The sequence below is a fragment of the Colletotrichum higginsianum genome, chromosome 6, assembly GCF_001672515.1.
Source record: "Colletotrichum higginsianum IMI 349063 chromosome 6, whole genome shotgun sequence".
NCBI classification, from domain to species: domain Eukaryota; kingdom Fungi; phylum Ascomycota; class Sordariomycetes; order Glomerellales; family Glomerellaceae; genus Colletotrichum; species Colletotrichum higginsianum.
Window position 1 is genome coordinate 863,340 of NC_030959.1, and position 16,262 is coordinate 879,601.

General features: G+C 56.2%; 6 protein-coding genes across 6 annotated transcripts; 2 read left to right on the forward strand and 4 right to left on the reverse strand.

The window, feature by feature from the left end:
- Positions 1–593: 593 nt before the first annotated feature.
- On the reverse strand, positions 594–1,160 carry CH63R_08674 (Integral membrane protein; the record flags this gene model as incomplete). The annotated part of the gene is made up of 2 exons (XM_018303648.1): positions 594–818; positions 891–1,160. 2 exons carry the CDS (start codon positions 1,158–1,160, stop codon positions 594–596), a joined length of 495 nt encoding a protein of 164 aa, XP_018155671.1.
- A 1,960-nt stretch (positions 1,161–3,120) lies between these two features.
- CH63R_08675 (uncharacterized protein) lies at positions 3,121–3,422 on the reverse strand (the record flags this gene model as incomplete). The annotated part of the gene is made up of 2 exons (XM_018303649.1): positions 3,121–3,174; positions 3,237–3,422. The coding sequence occupies 2 exons, from the start codon at positions 3,420–3,422 to the stop codon at positions 3,121–3,123; spliced, it is 240 nt and encodes a 79-aa protein (XP_018155672.1).
- Positions 3,423–4,952: 1,530 nt separating this feature from the next.
- CH63R_08676 (Acyl-CoA dehydrogenase) lies at positions 4,953–6,943 on the forward strand (the record flags this gene model as incomplete). Its single annotated transcript, XM_018303650.1, has 2 exons — positions 4,953–5,049; positions 5,106–6,943. The coding sequence occupies 2 exons, from the start codon at positions 4,953–4,955 to the stop codon at positions 6,941–6,943; spliced, it is 1,935 nt and encodes a 644-aa protein (XP_018155673.1).
- A 190-nt stretch (positions 6,944–7,133) lies between these two features.
- Positions 7,134–8,552, reverse strand: CH63R_08677 (Kinesin-like protein; the record flags this gene model as incomplete). Its single annotated transcript, XM_018303651.1, has 5 exons — positions 7,134–7,784; positions 7,835–7,980; positions 8,037–8,172; positions 8,228–8,266; positions 8,316–8,552. 5 exons carry the CDS (start codon positions 8,550–8,552, stop codon positions 7,134–7,136), a joined length of 1,209 nt encoding a protein of 402 aa, XP_018155674.1.
- Positions 8,553–10,064: 1,512 nt separating this feature from the next.
- On the forward strand, positions 10,065–13,250 carry CH63R_08678 (SNF2 super family protein; the record flags this gene model as incomplete). The annotated part of the gene is made up of 1 exon (XM_018303652.1): positions 10,065–13,250. One exon carries the CDS (start codon positions 10,065–10,067, stop codon positions 13,248–13,250), a length of 3,186 nt encoding a protein of 1,061 aa, XP_018155675.1.
- A 507-nt stretch (positions 13,251–13,757) lies between these two features.
- Positions 13,758–14,999, reverse strand: CH63R_08679 (glycosyl transferase family 8; the record flags this gene model as incomplete). Its single annotated transcript, XM_018303653.1, has 2 exons — positions 13,758–14,758; positions 14,963–14,999. The coding sequence occupies 2 exons, from the start codon at positions 14,997–14,999 to the stop codon at positions 13,758–13,760; spliced, it is 1,038 nt and encodes a 345-aa protein (XP_018155676.1).
- Between the last annotated feature and the right edge of the window lie 1,263 nt (positions 15,000–16,262).

Sequence of the window (16,262 nt, forward strand, 5' to 3'; positions counted from 1 at the left end):
AAAAGATTGTGGCTTATGTGTGGCTGCACCGCTGAACATGATGGGTTCCTGGAATCATACGAACGTGTTTCGACCGGTGGAGTTGGACAGCGAAGGTCACCAGCCTTAAATAGAGTCCTTGGCAAGTGTCATCCGAACTGACTCGAAGTAAAATACGAACTTAATTCACCCCAGTGCAATGTAACAGGATTTGAGTAAGCTAAAAAAGCGTTATGATTTCATCAAAGGCATCGAGAAAAACAAACCGAGCCATAGAAAGGTGCTATGATATAATATTAAGGTAGATACTATGATACAACAGGCTGGGTATTATTGGGTATCAAGCCTTCCCGTGAGACTTCAAGCCATCTTCTCATACTATCATGAACCTGCATAAGAAAACGTTACAAACACACAAGATCCATTAGTGAACTCCTCCATAGGCCGTTAAAAAGTCGATCGAACACCTTGGCATGGTGTATTACGAGAACACGATGATCCAAACAATGCCCCTGTGGTCCAGTTTGGCATCTTGAAACCATGGAGACCGATTCACCAAGTAGTGAGAGCGTGTTACCGCGAGGGGCAGCTGATGAACAACGAGCGCGCGTTGCTTAGACGCGGGAAGAACGGTACCAGCGGCGGCGGCCGTGGGTATGGCGGGTGTCGGCGACGGCGTTGCGACGGCGGACCCAGAAGAGGCCGACGAGGGCCGACGCAAGCCAGACAATGGCGGACAGGAAGCAGAAGGCGATGTTGGCCTTGTTGCGACCGCATGCATCACCGCGAGGGCTGACGTTGCTCCAGTCAAAGACGGGACCGCAGCCATCACCGATGAGCTGGCAGAGTATGCATGTCAGTACGTTGATTGCACCTGCCTAGGGCAGTGATAAAGTCGAGGAGAAACTCACGTTGACAAGCAGGCCGAAGGCGATGAACCAAAGGATGCTGAGGAAGATGTCCATGGGCCAGTGGATGAAGCTGGCCGAGAAGGGGAGCAGCCATAGGAGGGCGAAGAGTAGCGACAAGCTGGCCACGACGATGGTGTAAATGAAGCGGCCATTGTCCCACGAGGATGCGTTGGAGCTGTGGAGGTAGGAGCCGGTGATACCGGCGACGATGGCGGCGAACGCCAGCTGGGCGCCGCGGAGGATGAACTGCACAATACGGTCGAACGCCATTGTGGTTGTGGTGTTGTTGGTGGTATGTGTAGTATGTGTGTGGCTGAGAAGAAGGGTTATCTCTCTGAATGTCTGCTGGTCTGTTGCTGTCCTGATGGAATGGGATACTAAAAAGCGATGGGGAAGGTCTGAGGTTATCTCTATTTATCACCCTTTCGGGCATGCCGAGAAGTTTGGGCCAGTTGGGGGAGAGACACATCAGGATGACGATCGGGGAGAAAGCAGGTTTGAGGGTGGTGTGGTCTGCCATTGCAAACTTCGCCAATAAGGAGAGTCAGTCGCATCGTCACCGCCGAGCACAGCAGACGCGCCTGGATCGCGGGTCTTAGTGTGCCGATAATCTGTGACTAAAGGGACCGGGCTAAAGATGTAGGTAAAGGTAGGTAGACACGCAGTGCAGAGAGGCCCAAGAAAGACCGACTCATGCCGGTGTACGATAAAGACACCCAACAGTCCCGATTTGTTTGCTGCGGGGCCGGTACATAACGCAGAGACCCTGCCAAGCATACTTCTTCGGCACCTATGCCGTGAGAAAAGGGAGGGAGGAAACTAGGGGGGGGTTGGCTCAACGTCACCAGGCTGGCTTCGTGGCACGCTATCGAGTCCGTTCGTTTTCTTCTTCTCGCCCGCTTGTCCCAGCCCTGAAGCTGTCCCGGATGAGGTCATCCCCGATCAGGGTGAAGGGGAGCGATGGCCGTATGAGAAGACGATGGCAGGGCTGGTATGCCTCCCGGTAGGGCGGCGCTTACTATCCACCCCGGCCATAAGGTTTGAAACACGCTTATGAAGGGCCGCGATGCAATGTCCGGAGAGCCGTTTAGTCTTCCTTTCGGTGCATGATGGGGGAAATTTGCATGCTGTCAGCCAATGCGGGCCGGCTTGCTGGGCAGTGGAGAGTCCACCCCAGGCTGACGAGGCCGAGACCACTCAGCCAAGCGACCAGCGAGGCGGTTTGTCGTGCGACGGCGGCTTGGGAGGTGACTGCTCTTCGGAGTTGGGTTCCAAACGTGACCTCATCGGGAGAGATTGTCAACGGTGACACCGTTGCGTCGTACATCCTCTCCCTCCCCCTTCGACCTGGCCGACTGTGTAATGTTTGCGTAAATGTCGGAATGGCGGCATCTCATTTGCGACTTACTCTACTAGCTACTTGCCAGGAGGCCACCGTCCAGTCCGGTCGCTTGCGACGTCTGTGGCGATCTGCTGTGGCTCAACAGGTTTCCAGGCTCTTGCGATCGGCATTCGGCAAGGAGAACAGGCTCGGGGCGCTTGCGATGGGCCGTCACGCGGACAGCGCCGTGCAATTTGTGTGGCTGACTCTGCTTCCTCCGTCCGGGCTGCCAGGCCTGCCAGGTAAGCAAAAGAATTTCGGAATGTCATCGCCATTTTCGTACCTGTACATAGCGAGAAAGAAAAAAAACCAGGCTCACCGAGAAAACGTAAGAGTGACGTCACAGCCATTTTCCTGCGGGAGGTGGCGCCACCTGCCGTTCCAGCCACACACTTACCGAATCGCTCCTCATGTCATGATGCTTCCCGAACCGTTGCAAACTTGCAGTCAGTTCAATAGGTTCAACCGGGTTTACTTTGATTACCTAGTCTCTGGTGTAGGTAACGGCTAGATTGCCGAGTCCAAAAACACCCCTGAAATGGCGTTAAATTCTGTGTCCTGCTCGTTTCTTTGTGTGTTACTGGCGTCCTCGTCGCTTGTCTAGGAAACGACACTTCATCTAACGGATAGATTGGGCAAAAGTTTTTCTTCTATGTACTTCTTGTCTGTCTGTGTGGTATATTCAGTCTCGTAAATACCCGATTTGGGGCTCCGGATCCCAGATATTAACCGTAAACCAGGGCCACTTAACATTCTCATGCAACCGCTAAAAGTTCAAGTATCTATCTCGTAACGACTTTGTAAGGGAAATCTCGTTCAATCCGTCTGATATGCCTACAGATTCGTTGACTACTTGGGGCAACCCATCCCCCATCCAGTCTGGATGTTGCAGCAGTCGGCGTCCTGTACGGGGCTATCAGCACCCCAGGGTTTCGAGGGGGGGAGGGAATAAGGAAGATGCTCACGCAAGTCTCCGAGACCTTCCTGTTTGTGTTCTGGATAAAGACTTCGGAGCAAAAGTTCGCCTTCTGCCTACTGCACCACCTGCGTCCGTTCCCTTGTGCCCTGCACGACTTGGCGTCTCTGCCATAGCAGCAATTGCCCACTACGCCACTTACGAGAAAGCCATCGAACGTTTCGCACTGCTGCATGTCAGCTAAGGGGCCAGAGGCGCAGGGAAGCAAAGAATACCCGAGAAGCGGTAGCCGGCGCTGCCATAACGGCCAAGGTGACAAGCAGAGCAGGGATGTGGAACTGCATGTTAGGTGGCGTTTGGGTCGTGCTTGGGTTGTGCTTGATGCAACTGCTAGATGGTCTGTTGAGTGATGCTGAAGTTGCCGAATGTAGGGATGAACGTAGATCCGCTGATAGGAGAGGATCGATCTGTGGCAGGCTGAGGGGAAGGAACGTTTGATAGGTCTTATAAGCGTTTACACTCTCTATCGAATTTGTGCTCTCCAAATTGCATTGATGACAAGCCTGATGAAAAATAGGTTGGGGCAGTGAACTGACTGCTTGACTATTCAGGCGGGTCTGAAAGTGGAACTAGAACAACTAACCTCATGTCTACTCATCGCAAGGTTCTGATTACTGATAAGCGAAAATTGGCAGCTTGATCTATCCCGTACCAAAATTTAAAATAAAACAGGGACTACCTTGAAGAATACATGCCTCTAATTCTCCAAGACTGATCTGCGGTTGTCGAATGCCTGGACGACAGGACTTATAGGCTGGGGAGCACTTATCACGCCTCTGTTATTGAGAGTGCTAAGCACAACGGATGAACACAAGTGGTGTCATTACTAATTGTCGCGAGTCATCGACTCATGGTCCAACCCCGTTTACGCAAAGCGACATGGTAAGTTCTGAAGTCAGTTCATTGACGATTCGAATGAAAGCATACACGTACGGACAACACCATGTCAGGATACACCTATCCGCTAGAGCCATCTAATTTCCAAAAATAAATCTGCTCGAAGACAACCACGGCGTTGGCCGCCGCTTGGCTTATTCGTTGCAGCTTTTGACTTTCCCTGGCAGGCTGTAGTCGGCAGCACAGGCCAATCTATCCTATACCGACGATTGGCCTTTTAATCAGGCGAGATTCCGAATGTCGAAGTTCTTTTCAACCATATGTATTTTAGTTGTTGCCCTCAACGGGGGTGACGAAGTTCACGATCCTGGCTACTCCCATCGGCATGGAACAAAACTGGCCGATGCGAGACTATTCTGGATGCCAATTACCCGCGCCAACTCGCTGTGCCTTCTTGTTACCGTCTGAGGCACTCTTCAAGTAGCAAATCACGCCGTGGCGCAGGTACTTGAACGGTTTGGTCAGGAACATTCAGAGCCCGGGGGGGAGGGGAGGCGGTGCGCGGTGCCTCTCGGCCGAATCCCCCTTTCGGCCCCGGGGATGATCCCGGTATGTTGAGAATCCTTCCACCGGCACTTCATGAGTTCGCACCTCGGCAACCCCACAAATTACCGACCCCCGCGGGGGGGGCCAGTCTGGGGTGCATACAATGTTCCACAGCAACGGCGTGTCGGTCCGGGCTTCTTGTACGGACGGCTTGACTGCACAAGCGCGATCTCCAGACGTGCCGGTTTTCTTGGCCTTTTTTCTTTGTTCTTCTTCCTATTTCATCAGGAGTACCTTGCCACATGGGCAGTAACACGTCACCATGAAGCATTCCACCGCGAACACCGGCTTCTTCCAGGAATTGCCGGTCCTGCCCAACCAATTTTTCGAAGACTCCAGCTTCCAAAGGGTTCTGAGACGTGCGTACCTCGTGACACGCGACATCAGTCCGGCGCTGCTAACTCTGGGGCCCCAGTGTTCCTGCCGAGCGACGTGGTCGAGCGCGTCGAGGTCGAGCTCGCCCAGCTCGGCGAGGACGTCCTGTCCGATCGGATCTTTTCGTGGGTCACCGACTCCGAGAGGAACAAGCCGTACCTGAAAGGGAACGGCCGCGACGCCTTTGGACGGCCCACCTCGGAACTAGTCGTCGGCGAAGGGTGGCGCGGCCTACAAGACTTCGGCATCAGGAAGGGCATCGTCGCGACCGGGTACGACGCCTCACTCGGGTCATCCGCGCGGATGGTCCAGTTCCTGAGGCTTCATCTGTGGGGGGGCTCGGCTTCCAATGTGTCTTGCCCGTCCGCCATGCAAGACGGCGCCGCCCGACTGTTGCAGCTGCACCTGGCCAAGGACGCGGACCCGACCCAGCGAAAGGTGCTCGAGAACGCGCTCCAACACCTACTGTCCCGGGATCCGGCAACGGCCTGGACCAGCGGACAGTGGATGACGGAGCGGACCGGCGGGAGCGACGTTTCCCTCACCGAAACCGTGGCCAGGTACACCCCATCCACGGAACAGGGGCTGGCGGACGAACAAGAGGGCATACCGCTCGGGCCCTGGTCGATCTCTGGGTTCAAGTGGTTCTCGAGCGCCACCGACGCGGCCATGACGATCCTCCTCGCGAGGACGCAGAACGGCATCAGCGCCTTCTTTGCGCCGACGAGGAGGCACAGCTCCTCTGCGGCGACCATGGTCGGACGACCAAGGGGCGTCGCCGGCACGGAGTTGAACGGGGTCAGGATCCAGCGGTTGAAGAACAAGTCGGGTACGCAGTCCCTGCCGACCGCCGAGCTCGAGCTGGACGGCATGCGTGGATGGCTCCTCGGCCAGGAAGGCCGCGGGGTCCACGAGATCAGCACCGTCCTCACGCTCACGCGTGTCCACTCGGCCGTGGCCGCTGTGGGATACGTCGGCCGCGGGCTGGCCATCGCGAGAGCATACGCCAAAGTCAGGCAGGTCCACGCGGGGCAAGGACGGCGGATGCCGCTGTCGGAAAGCCCGCTGCACATGCAAACCCTCGCGGATATGACGGGGGAGTACCACGGCCTGATGTTGCTGACCTTTTTCACGGCACACCTCCTGGGATTGGACGAGCATCCGGATACCGGAGTCGGATCGGGGGCGCCTGCCGCCCTCAAGCTGGACCGCAAGCACGTGGCGCCTCTCCTGCGCGTCCTCACGCCGCTCTGCAAGGCGTACGTCTGCAAGACGTCGATCCAGCTGCTCCAAGGCTGCATGGAGGCCCTGGGCGGGGTCGGCTACATGCTCAAAGAGGAGACCGAGTATCTCAACGTCGCCCGGCTCCATCGCGACTGCTGCGTGCTCGCCATCTGGGAGGGGACCACGGACGTCCTCGCGACGGACTTTGTGCGCGCGCTGAAACACCCCCAGGGCGGTGCCAGGTCGGTCGAGGCTTTGGACGCCCTCTTCGCGGAGAACGACCGGCCCGGGCAGGGTTCCTCTTCCGTCGAGAACGGGAGCCCGAACGATTCGTGGCGGGCCGTCAGGAGGGAACTGGGCGGTAGCTCCCAGCCGGAGCTTGTTGCACACGCGAGGTACATACTGTGGGCCGTGGCCGAAGCCCTCATCGGACTGTTGCTGCACATGGACTATGGCAGGGATGAGAGCGCAGCGGCATTCGACCTTCTCTGCCGCCGTAAGGTTCGCTCAACACGCGCGGCTCTGGGGGGGCCATCATCCAAAGGGGGCGCACAGGATGAGACGCGGCTCTCCAGTGAGGATCGGCTGAGAAGAAACACTATAATCGTGTACGGTAGGTTGGGCTCCGACGCTGCGCGGCGGACAAAGTTGTAACGACTCCATTGTGTCGGTGGCGAAACCAACACGCGGTCTTTGAGTTCGGCTCCATTGTCAAAAGACCTAGGTCTACATCTGCTCTTGGGGTATCACTAGATCCAACTATTTAGACCAATCTCAAAATGAAAAGATCTTTGCGATTTCCCTCCCTCTTCAACGCCAGAAAGCTCTCACCGCTGACTGACTGTCATGCCTCCTCGATCCCGTCCATAGTCATCGTGCTCGTCCCGACGCTCTTCGTCACCATTTCGTAGATTTCCGAGCCGCCCTTTCCAATCGACTCGGCCGGCGAGGCCTGTTCTCCCCCGTGTCCCTCCTCTTCCAGTTGCTTCGTTGCGCTGGAACGCCTAGGGATTGTGCCGTCCTCCTCGTCGACGTACCTCAGGACTACAGTGCCGAGCCAGTTGCCGAACCGCGCATGGTTTTGCTCCCGAGGGCCCCGGATTCGGTCGTAGTAGTCCCGAATGTACGGGCCTCGGCGCCAGAACGCTCTGGTGGCCAGGGGGCTCAATACAGGCAGGGTGACGGTTATGAGACCCACGGCAGTTTCGCGAAACCCCCATCGGTTGATGTTGATGATGGATGGCGAGCCACCCAGCGTCGTTACTGCTCGCACGACCGCCGTCGATATGACGAATACGCCCGACGATAGCAGGATGGCGACGCCAATTTTCCGCTTCAGGGATACTCGGAGGTGCCACAGGATCGGTATGGGGATGGTGAGGAGCGCCGCGTCGGTGAGAATGTTGAGCCATAGCAGTACCCAGAAGTTCTGCGGTCGGAACGTGCATTCGGGGCCTGGCAATGGCCGGATTCGCCAGTTATCGGAAAATCCAAACTAGCAGTCAGCACCCCGACCTGCAAAGAAGCCATTGCTAGGGAGAAAACATACGGAACACAGCTGAGCGTCACCGTCATGCACAAGCCGATGTACGACAGGCCGCACAACCAAAAGAGCCCAATCATGGCTCGCCTCCGGAATAACCCCATCGTCAGACGCTTGTAAAAGAACAATACCGTGAACTTCAAAACCCCTGTTGAAACCTGGTTAGATCTTGCCCGGGCCGAATCAAAATACAAGGATGCATACAGATGCAGCCTGGGTACGAGTACCAGGAGAGAAACTCGAGCTTCGAACCGAGTTCAAGAATTTCGACGTCGTGGTCTGACAACTTCGGTACCATGTCGGCGGTGATATCGATGTTCCCGCCTGTGTAATACGTGATCTTGGACCGTCATCAGCCGACCTCCTTGACAATTGCATACGCACCAAGTACTCACTTGTACGACGTACATGTCGATGCTGTATAGCACGAGGTACTGCATCGCATCAGTCATCCTAACGCCCGACAGATGTTCATGGACTTACAGGCAAAGCAAGGTAATCATCGCCGCGGAGCCCATGGATGCCAACGGTTCGGAGTCGCACCGCGTATCGAAGAAGTATTACGAAGACGCCGATGGCATACCAAGCCTGGCGCATCACGTACATGTTAGCTACGGCCTCTGGTCCCGCGGATGGAATTGGCTTTGTGGTTTTTACCCAGACTTCGGGTAGATAAGAGTCATCTTGCTCCAACTGGACATTTGAGCTTGGTCCCCGCATAATCTCGCCTGTGTCGTCGCCAGAGGCATCTGCATTTCGTCGATGTAAGAGCTGGATTGAGAAAGTTGGCGGATGGGAAGCCGGTCGGGTGTAGGTAAGGCGGTGGTAGACGCGCGGGATGAAATGGGTTTGGGTTAAGAAGAGAGGAAAGGGGCCCTGTTGCTTGCATGGGATGGGGACGCTCACCCCTCCCGCGGATCACGTTGTTTCGATTGACAAGAGAGGAATAAAGGGACTGTTTCGTCTGAAGCTAGAGGAAGAACGCCCGGCCCAGAACCTTATGTCTCGAGGTTGCCTTTGCTGCCCATCCATCAACTGGGCATCCCACCGCGACGAGCTCGGACTCCTGGGCCGCAGCTTGTCGGCAAATGCGATGAAGCTGGCAGGCTAGCAAGTAGTCCGGAGGGGTTCCCCCTAGTTCGAAACAGGCTCGCGTCCTGTGCTCGTTGCCGCCCCGGCATGGGGTGCAGTCCGCGGTATCCGGCTCATCGAAGTATTCGTCTTCGATCGAGACGTACAGCGGAGCGTGGCGTCAGATACCCCTATCTATCATACGCAAGTCTTCCCGCCGGCCATCGTTAAGTTGGGTCTGAGAAGTTTGACGCTTTCTTTTCTTTGTTGTTTGATACCGAATCCTCTTCAATGAGGAAAGTGGCCTGGACAGAAACGACGCCCAGTCGGAGACATCTTCTAGAAGTCGACATGACTCGCGGCATCCCTTCCCCTAAATAGTCCGGTCTGGGTGTATTATGCTCCGATCAGTTATTCGGAAGCAAACCTAGCGGAAACTCTTTTGTCCAAGGAACACTGTCCGGGGAACACACTCGGGAAATACGAATGTCTGAGAAATCATTTCCTGGCCGTTATTACGGTGACATCTTGGTAATGGCTTGCCGCGATGCAGGAAGGAAACAAACCCGTTCTGATCGGGCTGCGGAGGGGGGGACTCGGCAATCGGCCGGGGAAAAAGGAATGGCCGCGTAAGAAGAGGAGATAAAAGTGTATCATCTCTTGATTGCCTAAAAGAAAGCCTCTTGTCTGCAAGCATTGGGTTTAAAATGCAACGATACCATCAAGGATTCAACCAAACTCTAGGTCTACAAAAAGACGCACCTGTCCACTGCTGCCAGCACCGCGAAAGGCACGAAAGGCGGCGCCTTTTGCAGTGACTGGGTCCACCGAATTAGCGAGAGAGCCAATTGAATTACATGCTGGTTTGCCAGTGAAGCAAATTGTAGTATGTGAAAAAGTGCCTGCCCAGGTACCTACTTGTCATAATTGTGCATATGAATAGGCACTTACCTAGGTAACTGGGTGCCTAAATCAGTTTTGACCCAGCTGGCCCTGCAGGCCACCTACTAACCGCAAGCACCCCTCCAACTCCAGGTTCGCGTCCTGTCGCGTCGCGCTTCTCAACCCCCCCCCCCCCCCCCCCCCCACCATCATCGACCCATTATCATCATCACCGACATCCTTGATGCACGCAATGCGACCGATGCGACCGCCGCCACCATGCCCCGTCAGGCCCAGCAGAACCCCATCGTTATTTCCGACGAGGAAACTGCATCAGAAATCGACCAACCTCAGCCCTCAAGCGGAAAAGCCCTAGGCAAACGCAAAATCGACGTCGATTTCGAAGAGAAAGAAGTGTGGGACGCAGATTCCGACCTTGAGCTGCTCCCCAAGCCCAAGAAGCGGAGAGGCCAGCGTGCTCCCGCTAGCAAGGGGAAAAAAGACAAGACCAAGACTAAGATCAAGGGCACGGGTACGGGCAGACCGTCCAGGAAAAGCGCTTTTGCCAAGCTAGACATCGATGACACCGAGGAGCCTGACGACCTCGATGTCGCCGAAGCGCCGGATTACCTGAAGGAGCGCAGGAAAAAGTTCGATCAAAACCGCGAAAGGTTGCAGGATGCCGGCCTTCTACTGCCGCCCGACTATTTCGACGTCGTCTTCTCTGACGATGATCGACTGGACGTCCTGGAACGCCGACCCAAGTTCGAAGAGAGCACCAAGATCAAGCCCTGCCGGCCTTACGAAGAAGTCGAGCTCGAGTATTCGGCAGGAATCATACCTGCTTCCATCGCGCAGTATCTACGCGAGTACCAGATCGTCGGCGTCAAGTTTCTGCATCGTCTTTTCGTTTACCAGAGAGGTGGCATACTCGGGGATGACATGGGTCTCGGGAAGACGGTGCAGGTTGCCACCTTTCTCACCGCGGCCTTTGGGAAGACCGCCGACGAGCGTGACCGGAAACGTTTGAAGAAGATCCGTGATGTATCCGGTCGCTGGTATCCGAGAATCTTGATCATCTGTCCGGGATCCATCATCGAAAACTGGAAGAACGAACTGAACCGTTGGGGCTGGTGGAAGGTCGACGTCTTCCACGGCGCAGGGAAAGAGGACGTGCTCTCCACTGCGAAGGCGGGCCGGACAGAAATCATGATCACGACCTATACGACGTACAAAAATCACAAGAGCTTGGTAAACACAGTCAAATGGGATGCCGTCATCGCCGACGAATGCCACCAAATGAAGGAAAGGAGCTCCGAGACTGCCAAGGCGATGAACGACGTGAACGCGCTCTGCCGCATCGGTTTGACGGGCACGGCCATTCAGAACAAGTACGAAGAGCTATGGACTCTGTTGAACTGGACAAATCCAGGCCATTTCGGGACCTTGGGAGAATGGAACAACACCATCACCAAGCCACTGACGCGAGGCCAGTCTCACGATGCAACCTTGAATCAATTACGAGATGCCCGGGTCACTGCCAGGAAGCTTGTCACTAACCTGCTCCCCGGATTTTTCCTGCGCCGAATGAAAACCTTGATAGCACATCAGCTACCCAAGAAGAGTGACCGAGTCGTCTTTTGCCCGCTCACCGAGCAGCAACAGGAAGCATACAAGAACTTCATCAATAGGCCTGATGTCGAGCTTCTTCGTACCCTTTCGAATCCCTGCGAATGCGGGTCGGGTGTTGGTCAAGGCTGGTGCTGTCGGAAGACGCTCGACGACGGAACGTCGTGGCAGTCAATTATCTTCCCCTGTGTCACAACGCTACAAAAGCTGTCGAACCACCTCACCCTTCTAATCCCTGCCGGGGGAGGCGAGCAAGATGAAAAGCAAAAAAGAGAGATGCGCACACTGCAGACCTGTTGTCCGGAGTCGTGGCACCAACTATACGCGAACAGAGACGCGATCATGAATCTGGCCAACCCCGAATTCTGTGGCAAATGGAAGGTTTTAAAGAAGCTGCTCAAGTTCTGGCACGACAGCGGCGACAAAGTCCTGGTCTTCTCGCACAGCGTCCGGCTGCTTCGGATTTTGCAGCACCTGTTCCACAACACCAGCTACAGCGTCACGTATCTGGATGGTTCGGTGACGTACGAGGACAGGCAAAAGGCCGTAGACGACTTCAACTCCGACCCGACTCAGTTTGTTTTTTTGATTTCGACCAAGGCCGGCGGTGTGGGCCTGAATATCACTTCGGCAAACAAGGTGGTGATTGTTGACCCTCACTGGAACCCCTCGTACGATCTCCAGGCCCAGGACCGAGCGTATCGCATTGGCCAGGTGCGGGATGTCGACGTCTTCCGGCTGGTCTCGACCGGCACTATCGAGGAGATTGTCTACGGCAGGCAGATTTACAAACAGCAGCAGGCCAACATCGGCTACACGGCGTCGTCGGAGCGCCGGTACTTCAAAGGTGTCCAGCAGGACTCTGAACGCAAGGGAGAGATCTTTGGGTTGGAGAACCTCTTCACGTATCGCGAAAACCAGCTCGTGATCCGTGATATTGTCAACAAGACCAACATTGCCGAGGCAAAAGCAGGAACGGGCATCGCAATGACCACGGTCGACATGGAGAAGCTTGCAAAGGAGGAGAAAGTGGAACTCGCCCCCTTGAAGCAACAACCATCCCTGGACTCTGAAGACGGTGACACGGGCCAGCTCGCCACGTTCCTGGCCGCTAAAAAGTCCAATGCCGATGGCTCCGAGAAAGCCCAGCAGGCCAAGAGTGATGCTGTCCAGGCCATCCTGTCGGCGGCGGGTGTCGAGTACACGCACGAAAACTCGGAAGTGATTGGGACGTCCAAAGTCGAGGAGCAGCTGTCCCGCAAGGCGGAAATGGCGGCCAGCTCTGACGTGGACGGAGAGGGCGACAGCGCCTTGTTCGCAGACAGCCAGGTGTTTGACGAGCAGGCGCAGAAGCTGAAAGGGTTCTCGTACATGTACAACCCCCCGGAGGATGTCATGCGACGGCAATTTTGCTCCATGGCACGGGAATTCGGCTTCGCGACCGCGACGGAGTTCGCTCTGGTAGTCGGCAGCTGGACGCAGGCCCAGAGGCGGAATTGCCTCGAGGCGTTTTACAAGATTCGCGAGGGCAAGCTGCTAGCTGAGGAGACAGTCAAGGCGGAGATGCAGGCCGAGGAACTGGCTGCCAAAGAGGATTCGCCGAGGCCGAAAGATGAGGTCAAAGAGGAGTTGGGGGTGAAGGTCGAGGAGAGGAAGGACAACGTCATGGTCGTTGACAATAACGCTGAAACCGAGGAGGAAGACGATGAGGACGCTGTCAAGGAAGAAGGGGTCAAGGAGGAACCCGAGATGGTAAAGCTAGAGACTGAGGTAGTCTCAAAGAGGACGTCGGTCTTCATCTACGATACGGACGACGACGGTACGGATGAGCTTTGAAGGCGTTCTGGAAACCAAAGGCAGATAGATACCCTAGCGTTATGGTGTTTTGACGGATTTCCCTCGAGATCAATAGAAGAGGGGAGGGCTTCGGGCCTCGCAAGTTGACGTTACTGAAATTGTGTTCGACGAATCGGCGATGGTGGTGGCCTGACCCGGGAAGTTAGCAGGACAAGGGGGATCGGGCAGGGCGCACAGAATTCTCGCCCAAGACGGGAAACACGACGGGCATGCATAGAGGGGAGGGCGTGTCTGATGTCTAGCACGATTCAATACCCGGGTATTATTATCTCGGTCCGTTTCCCATGGAACCGAGAGGCTTGAAGTATATCCCAACATCCCCCCTTTAATAACGTGAAGCCAGGCCAAGCCAAGTAAACCGAAAAAAAAAATGCCGTGGCAGTGTGCCTACGTGTGTCAACCCTTCCTCCTCCTCCTCCTCCTCATTACATCGTCCTCAAAACCCTTTCCTCGACTCGCCCTGCTCCCCCACGCCCCCGGGGGTCCTCAAAACCGGTCGTCGACCCCCCTCGCCTTCTCGCCCGCCTTCCTCTCCCTGTTGAAGTCGACCCACCAGCGGTGCGACTCCTCGGTGCCGGTCCACTCGCCCGTGTCGGCGTCGATCTCGTCCCAGGGCTTGGGGGCCAGGATGTAGTGCACGTTCTTCACCTCGGCGTCGCGCCAGATGTCGGCGTGGACGCCGTCCCAGCGCATCGTCTTGAGCGCGTTGTAGACGTAGGGCAGGGCGACCCAGCGGCCGCGGTACAGGTCGGACAGCAGGCTCTGGTCGGCGAAGTCCATGTCCATGGCGCCCAGCTCCATGTGCCGGACGATCTGCTCGAACAGCTTCTTGGAGGGGTTCACGACCTGCAGGCCGCCGTTCATGAAGCCCAGGGGCGACTGGGTGACGGGGTCGGGCGAGGTGCGCTGGGCGGCGTCCGGGTCAGCGTGCTGGGTAGTGAAGGCGCAGTTGGCCGGGGTCCAGTCGGCCGGGTAATGGGGCTTCTTGAGCGGGTTGCAGACGCAGGCGTGGCCGGCGGCGAAGACGCGGGTGCTCGGGTTCTTGACGGCGAGGTCCTCGAGGGACGGGGAACCCGGGGAGGAAGGGTTCCTGGGGGACCCGCCAATGGCGGCACCGGGGGTCTGCTGGGCGGCGAAGTCGCCGTCGTCGAGGTCGAGTTCCATCAGCTCGTCCATGTTGCGGAGGACGAGCATGTCGGAGTCGAGCTGGACGACGCGGGAGTACTGGGTCAGGGAGAAGGGGGAGAGCTTGCTCCAGCAGTCGTAGAAGCGCGGGTCATTGGAGTAGTCGCGGCCCTTTGTGGGGAGGAGGTACTCGATGCGCTGGGCGGGGATGCGGCGGCGCTCGAGGGCGGCGAGGCCCTCGGGCGGGAAGGAGTCTGTGTAGAGGGCGACGAGGGGGTACGCCGAGCCGGACTTGACGAGGGAGTGGTTGAGGGTGAGGAGGCCGGGGAGATAGTCGAGGTTGGTGATGAGGGTTGTCCAGACTGTGCGCCGGGAAGTCAGCTTGGTGAGGATTGGGAGCGGTTTGCGACGATGCGCCGATGGAGGGGGAACATTATGAGAAACAGGTGTTACTCAAGTGAGTGAGTGGTTGGTTGGTTGCAAGGGGGGTTCATTGAGTGGGATGAGAGTCGGGAGTGATGCAATTGCGTTGCGCGGGCAAGAAAGGGGCGAGGAGAGAGACAAACCCTTGTCCGACTCGACGGCGCGTCTCCCGTCCGACATGTTGGCGATTGAAAGAATGATGGCGGTTGTCAACTCAAGCCTCACAAAATCCAAGGGGGCGCTTCGTTGCGACGGCGGGCTGCGAATGCGATGCGCGGGCTGCGCGTCGACTTGGCGGGGCAGGTTCCGGCGGTGGAGGCGGGGTATTGGTGTCTCCCTCTTTTCTCTCTCTTGATGGAAGCTTGAGCGCGACGGAGAAAAGAGTGCAGGGTAGGTATTTCGGGACGGCCGGGATGTTTTGTTTTTGTTTTTGGCAATGTCTTGTGTGCGCCCTCTTCTTGTGAATGCGAAGCAAAATGTAAGAGGCGAGAGGAGGGGAAGGCAAGAAGGAAGAGAAAAAGAGGAAGAGAAGGGGGAGTGGACAGGTTCACGATGTTAGCATTTCAGTGAAAGATAAAGTAGCAGCAATCAATGACAACTTTAGCTCCAAATGTCAACAATAAAAGTAAAAATTGGCGCGTCAAATGGGGGGGGGGGTGGAAAACCTCACTCCCCCACGAGTCATCCCGACGATGCCACATTGGCCAGCCGTAAATGGGAATTGTTTCCATTTTCTCCATCCTCGCCCATGTACCCAAGAAACCGTTCTACGCTAAAGCGGGGAGGAGAAGGGGGGGGTTGTTTGGTTGACGGACAAATTCGTCTGATAGACAGCGAGGGATTCCGATCGGCCGTCGCGTCGATGACGCCATCATGTCTGGGAACATCGAGGTCGAGCTGAGAATTACAAACAAAGCGGATAGCCGCGCGGAACTCGGTACTACGGATGCAAAAGGGGGGAATGGATATAGAAAAGAGCGAGCGAGCGGGCCGGTGATTTTGGACAGTCTGAAGTAACACAGGCGGGTGTGTGAACTCTGACCTAAGAGCGGTGGTGCTTCTTCCTCTCCCACTTTCTCTCTCTCTCTCTCTCTCTCTCTCTCTCTCTCTCTCTCTCTCTCTCTCTCTCTCTCTCTCTCTCTCTCTCTCTCCCCTTCCCGCATGGATTAACACGACCTCAAGAGATTGCCCATGTCCAAAAAGAGGGGAATCTCTCTGGCCAATTTGTCCTAGTTCCCCCCCCTCTCCATGGCTTCCGGGCGTCTTCTGCAGTGTGAGGGTCATAGATTTCCCACCCATTCAGGATCCGGGAAAACGAGAGCGAGGAACGGCATCTTATCGTAGAGTTCATCCCTGCATATGACAGGTGCGAAATAACGCGCGCATGCATATTACCACCCGTATCAGCTCTGCTCGTGTCAGCCCTACTTTGTTTCTCCCCCC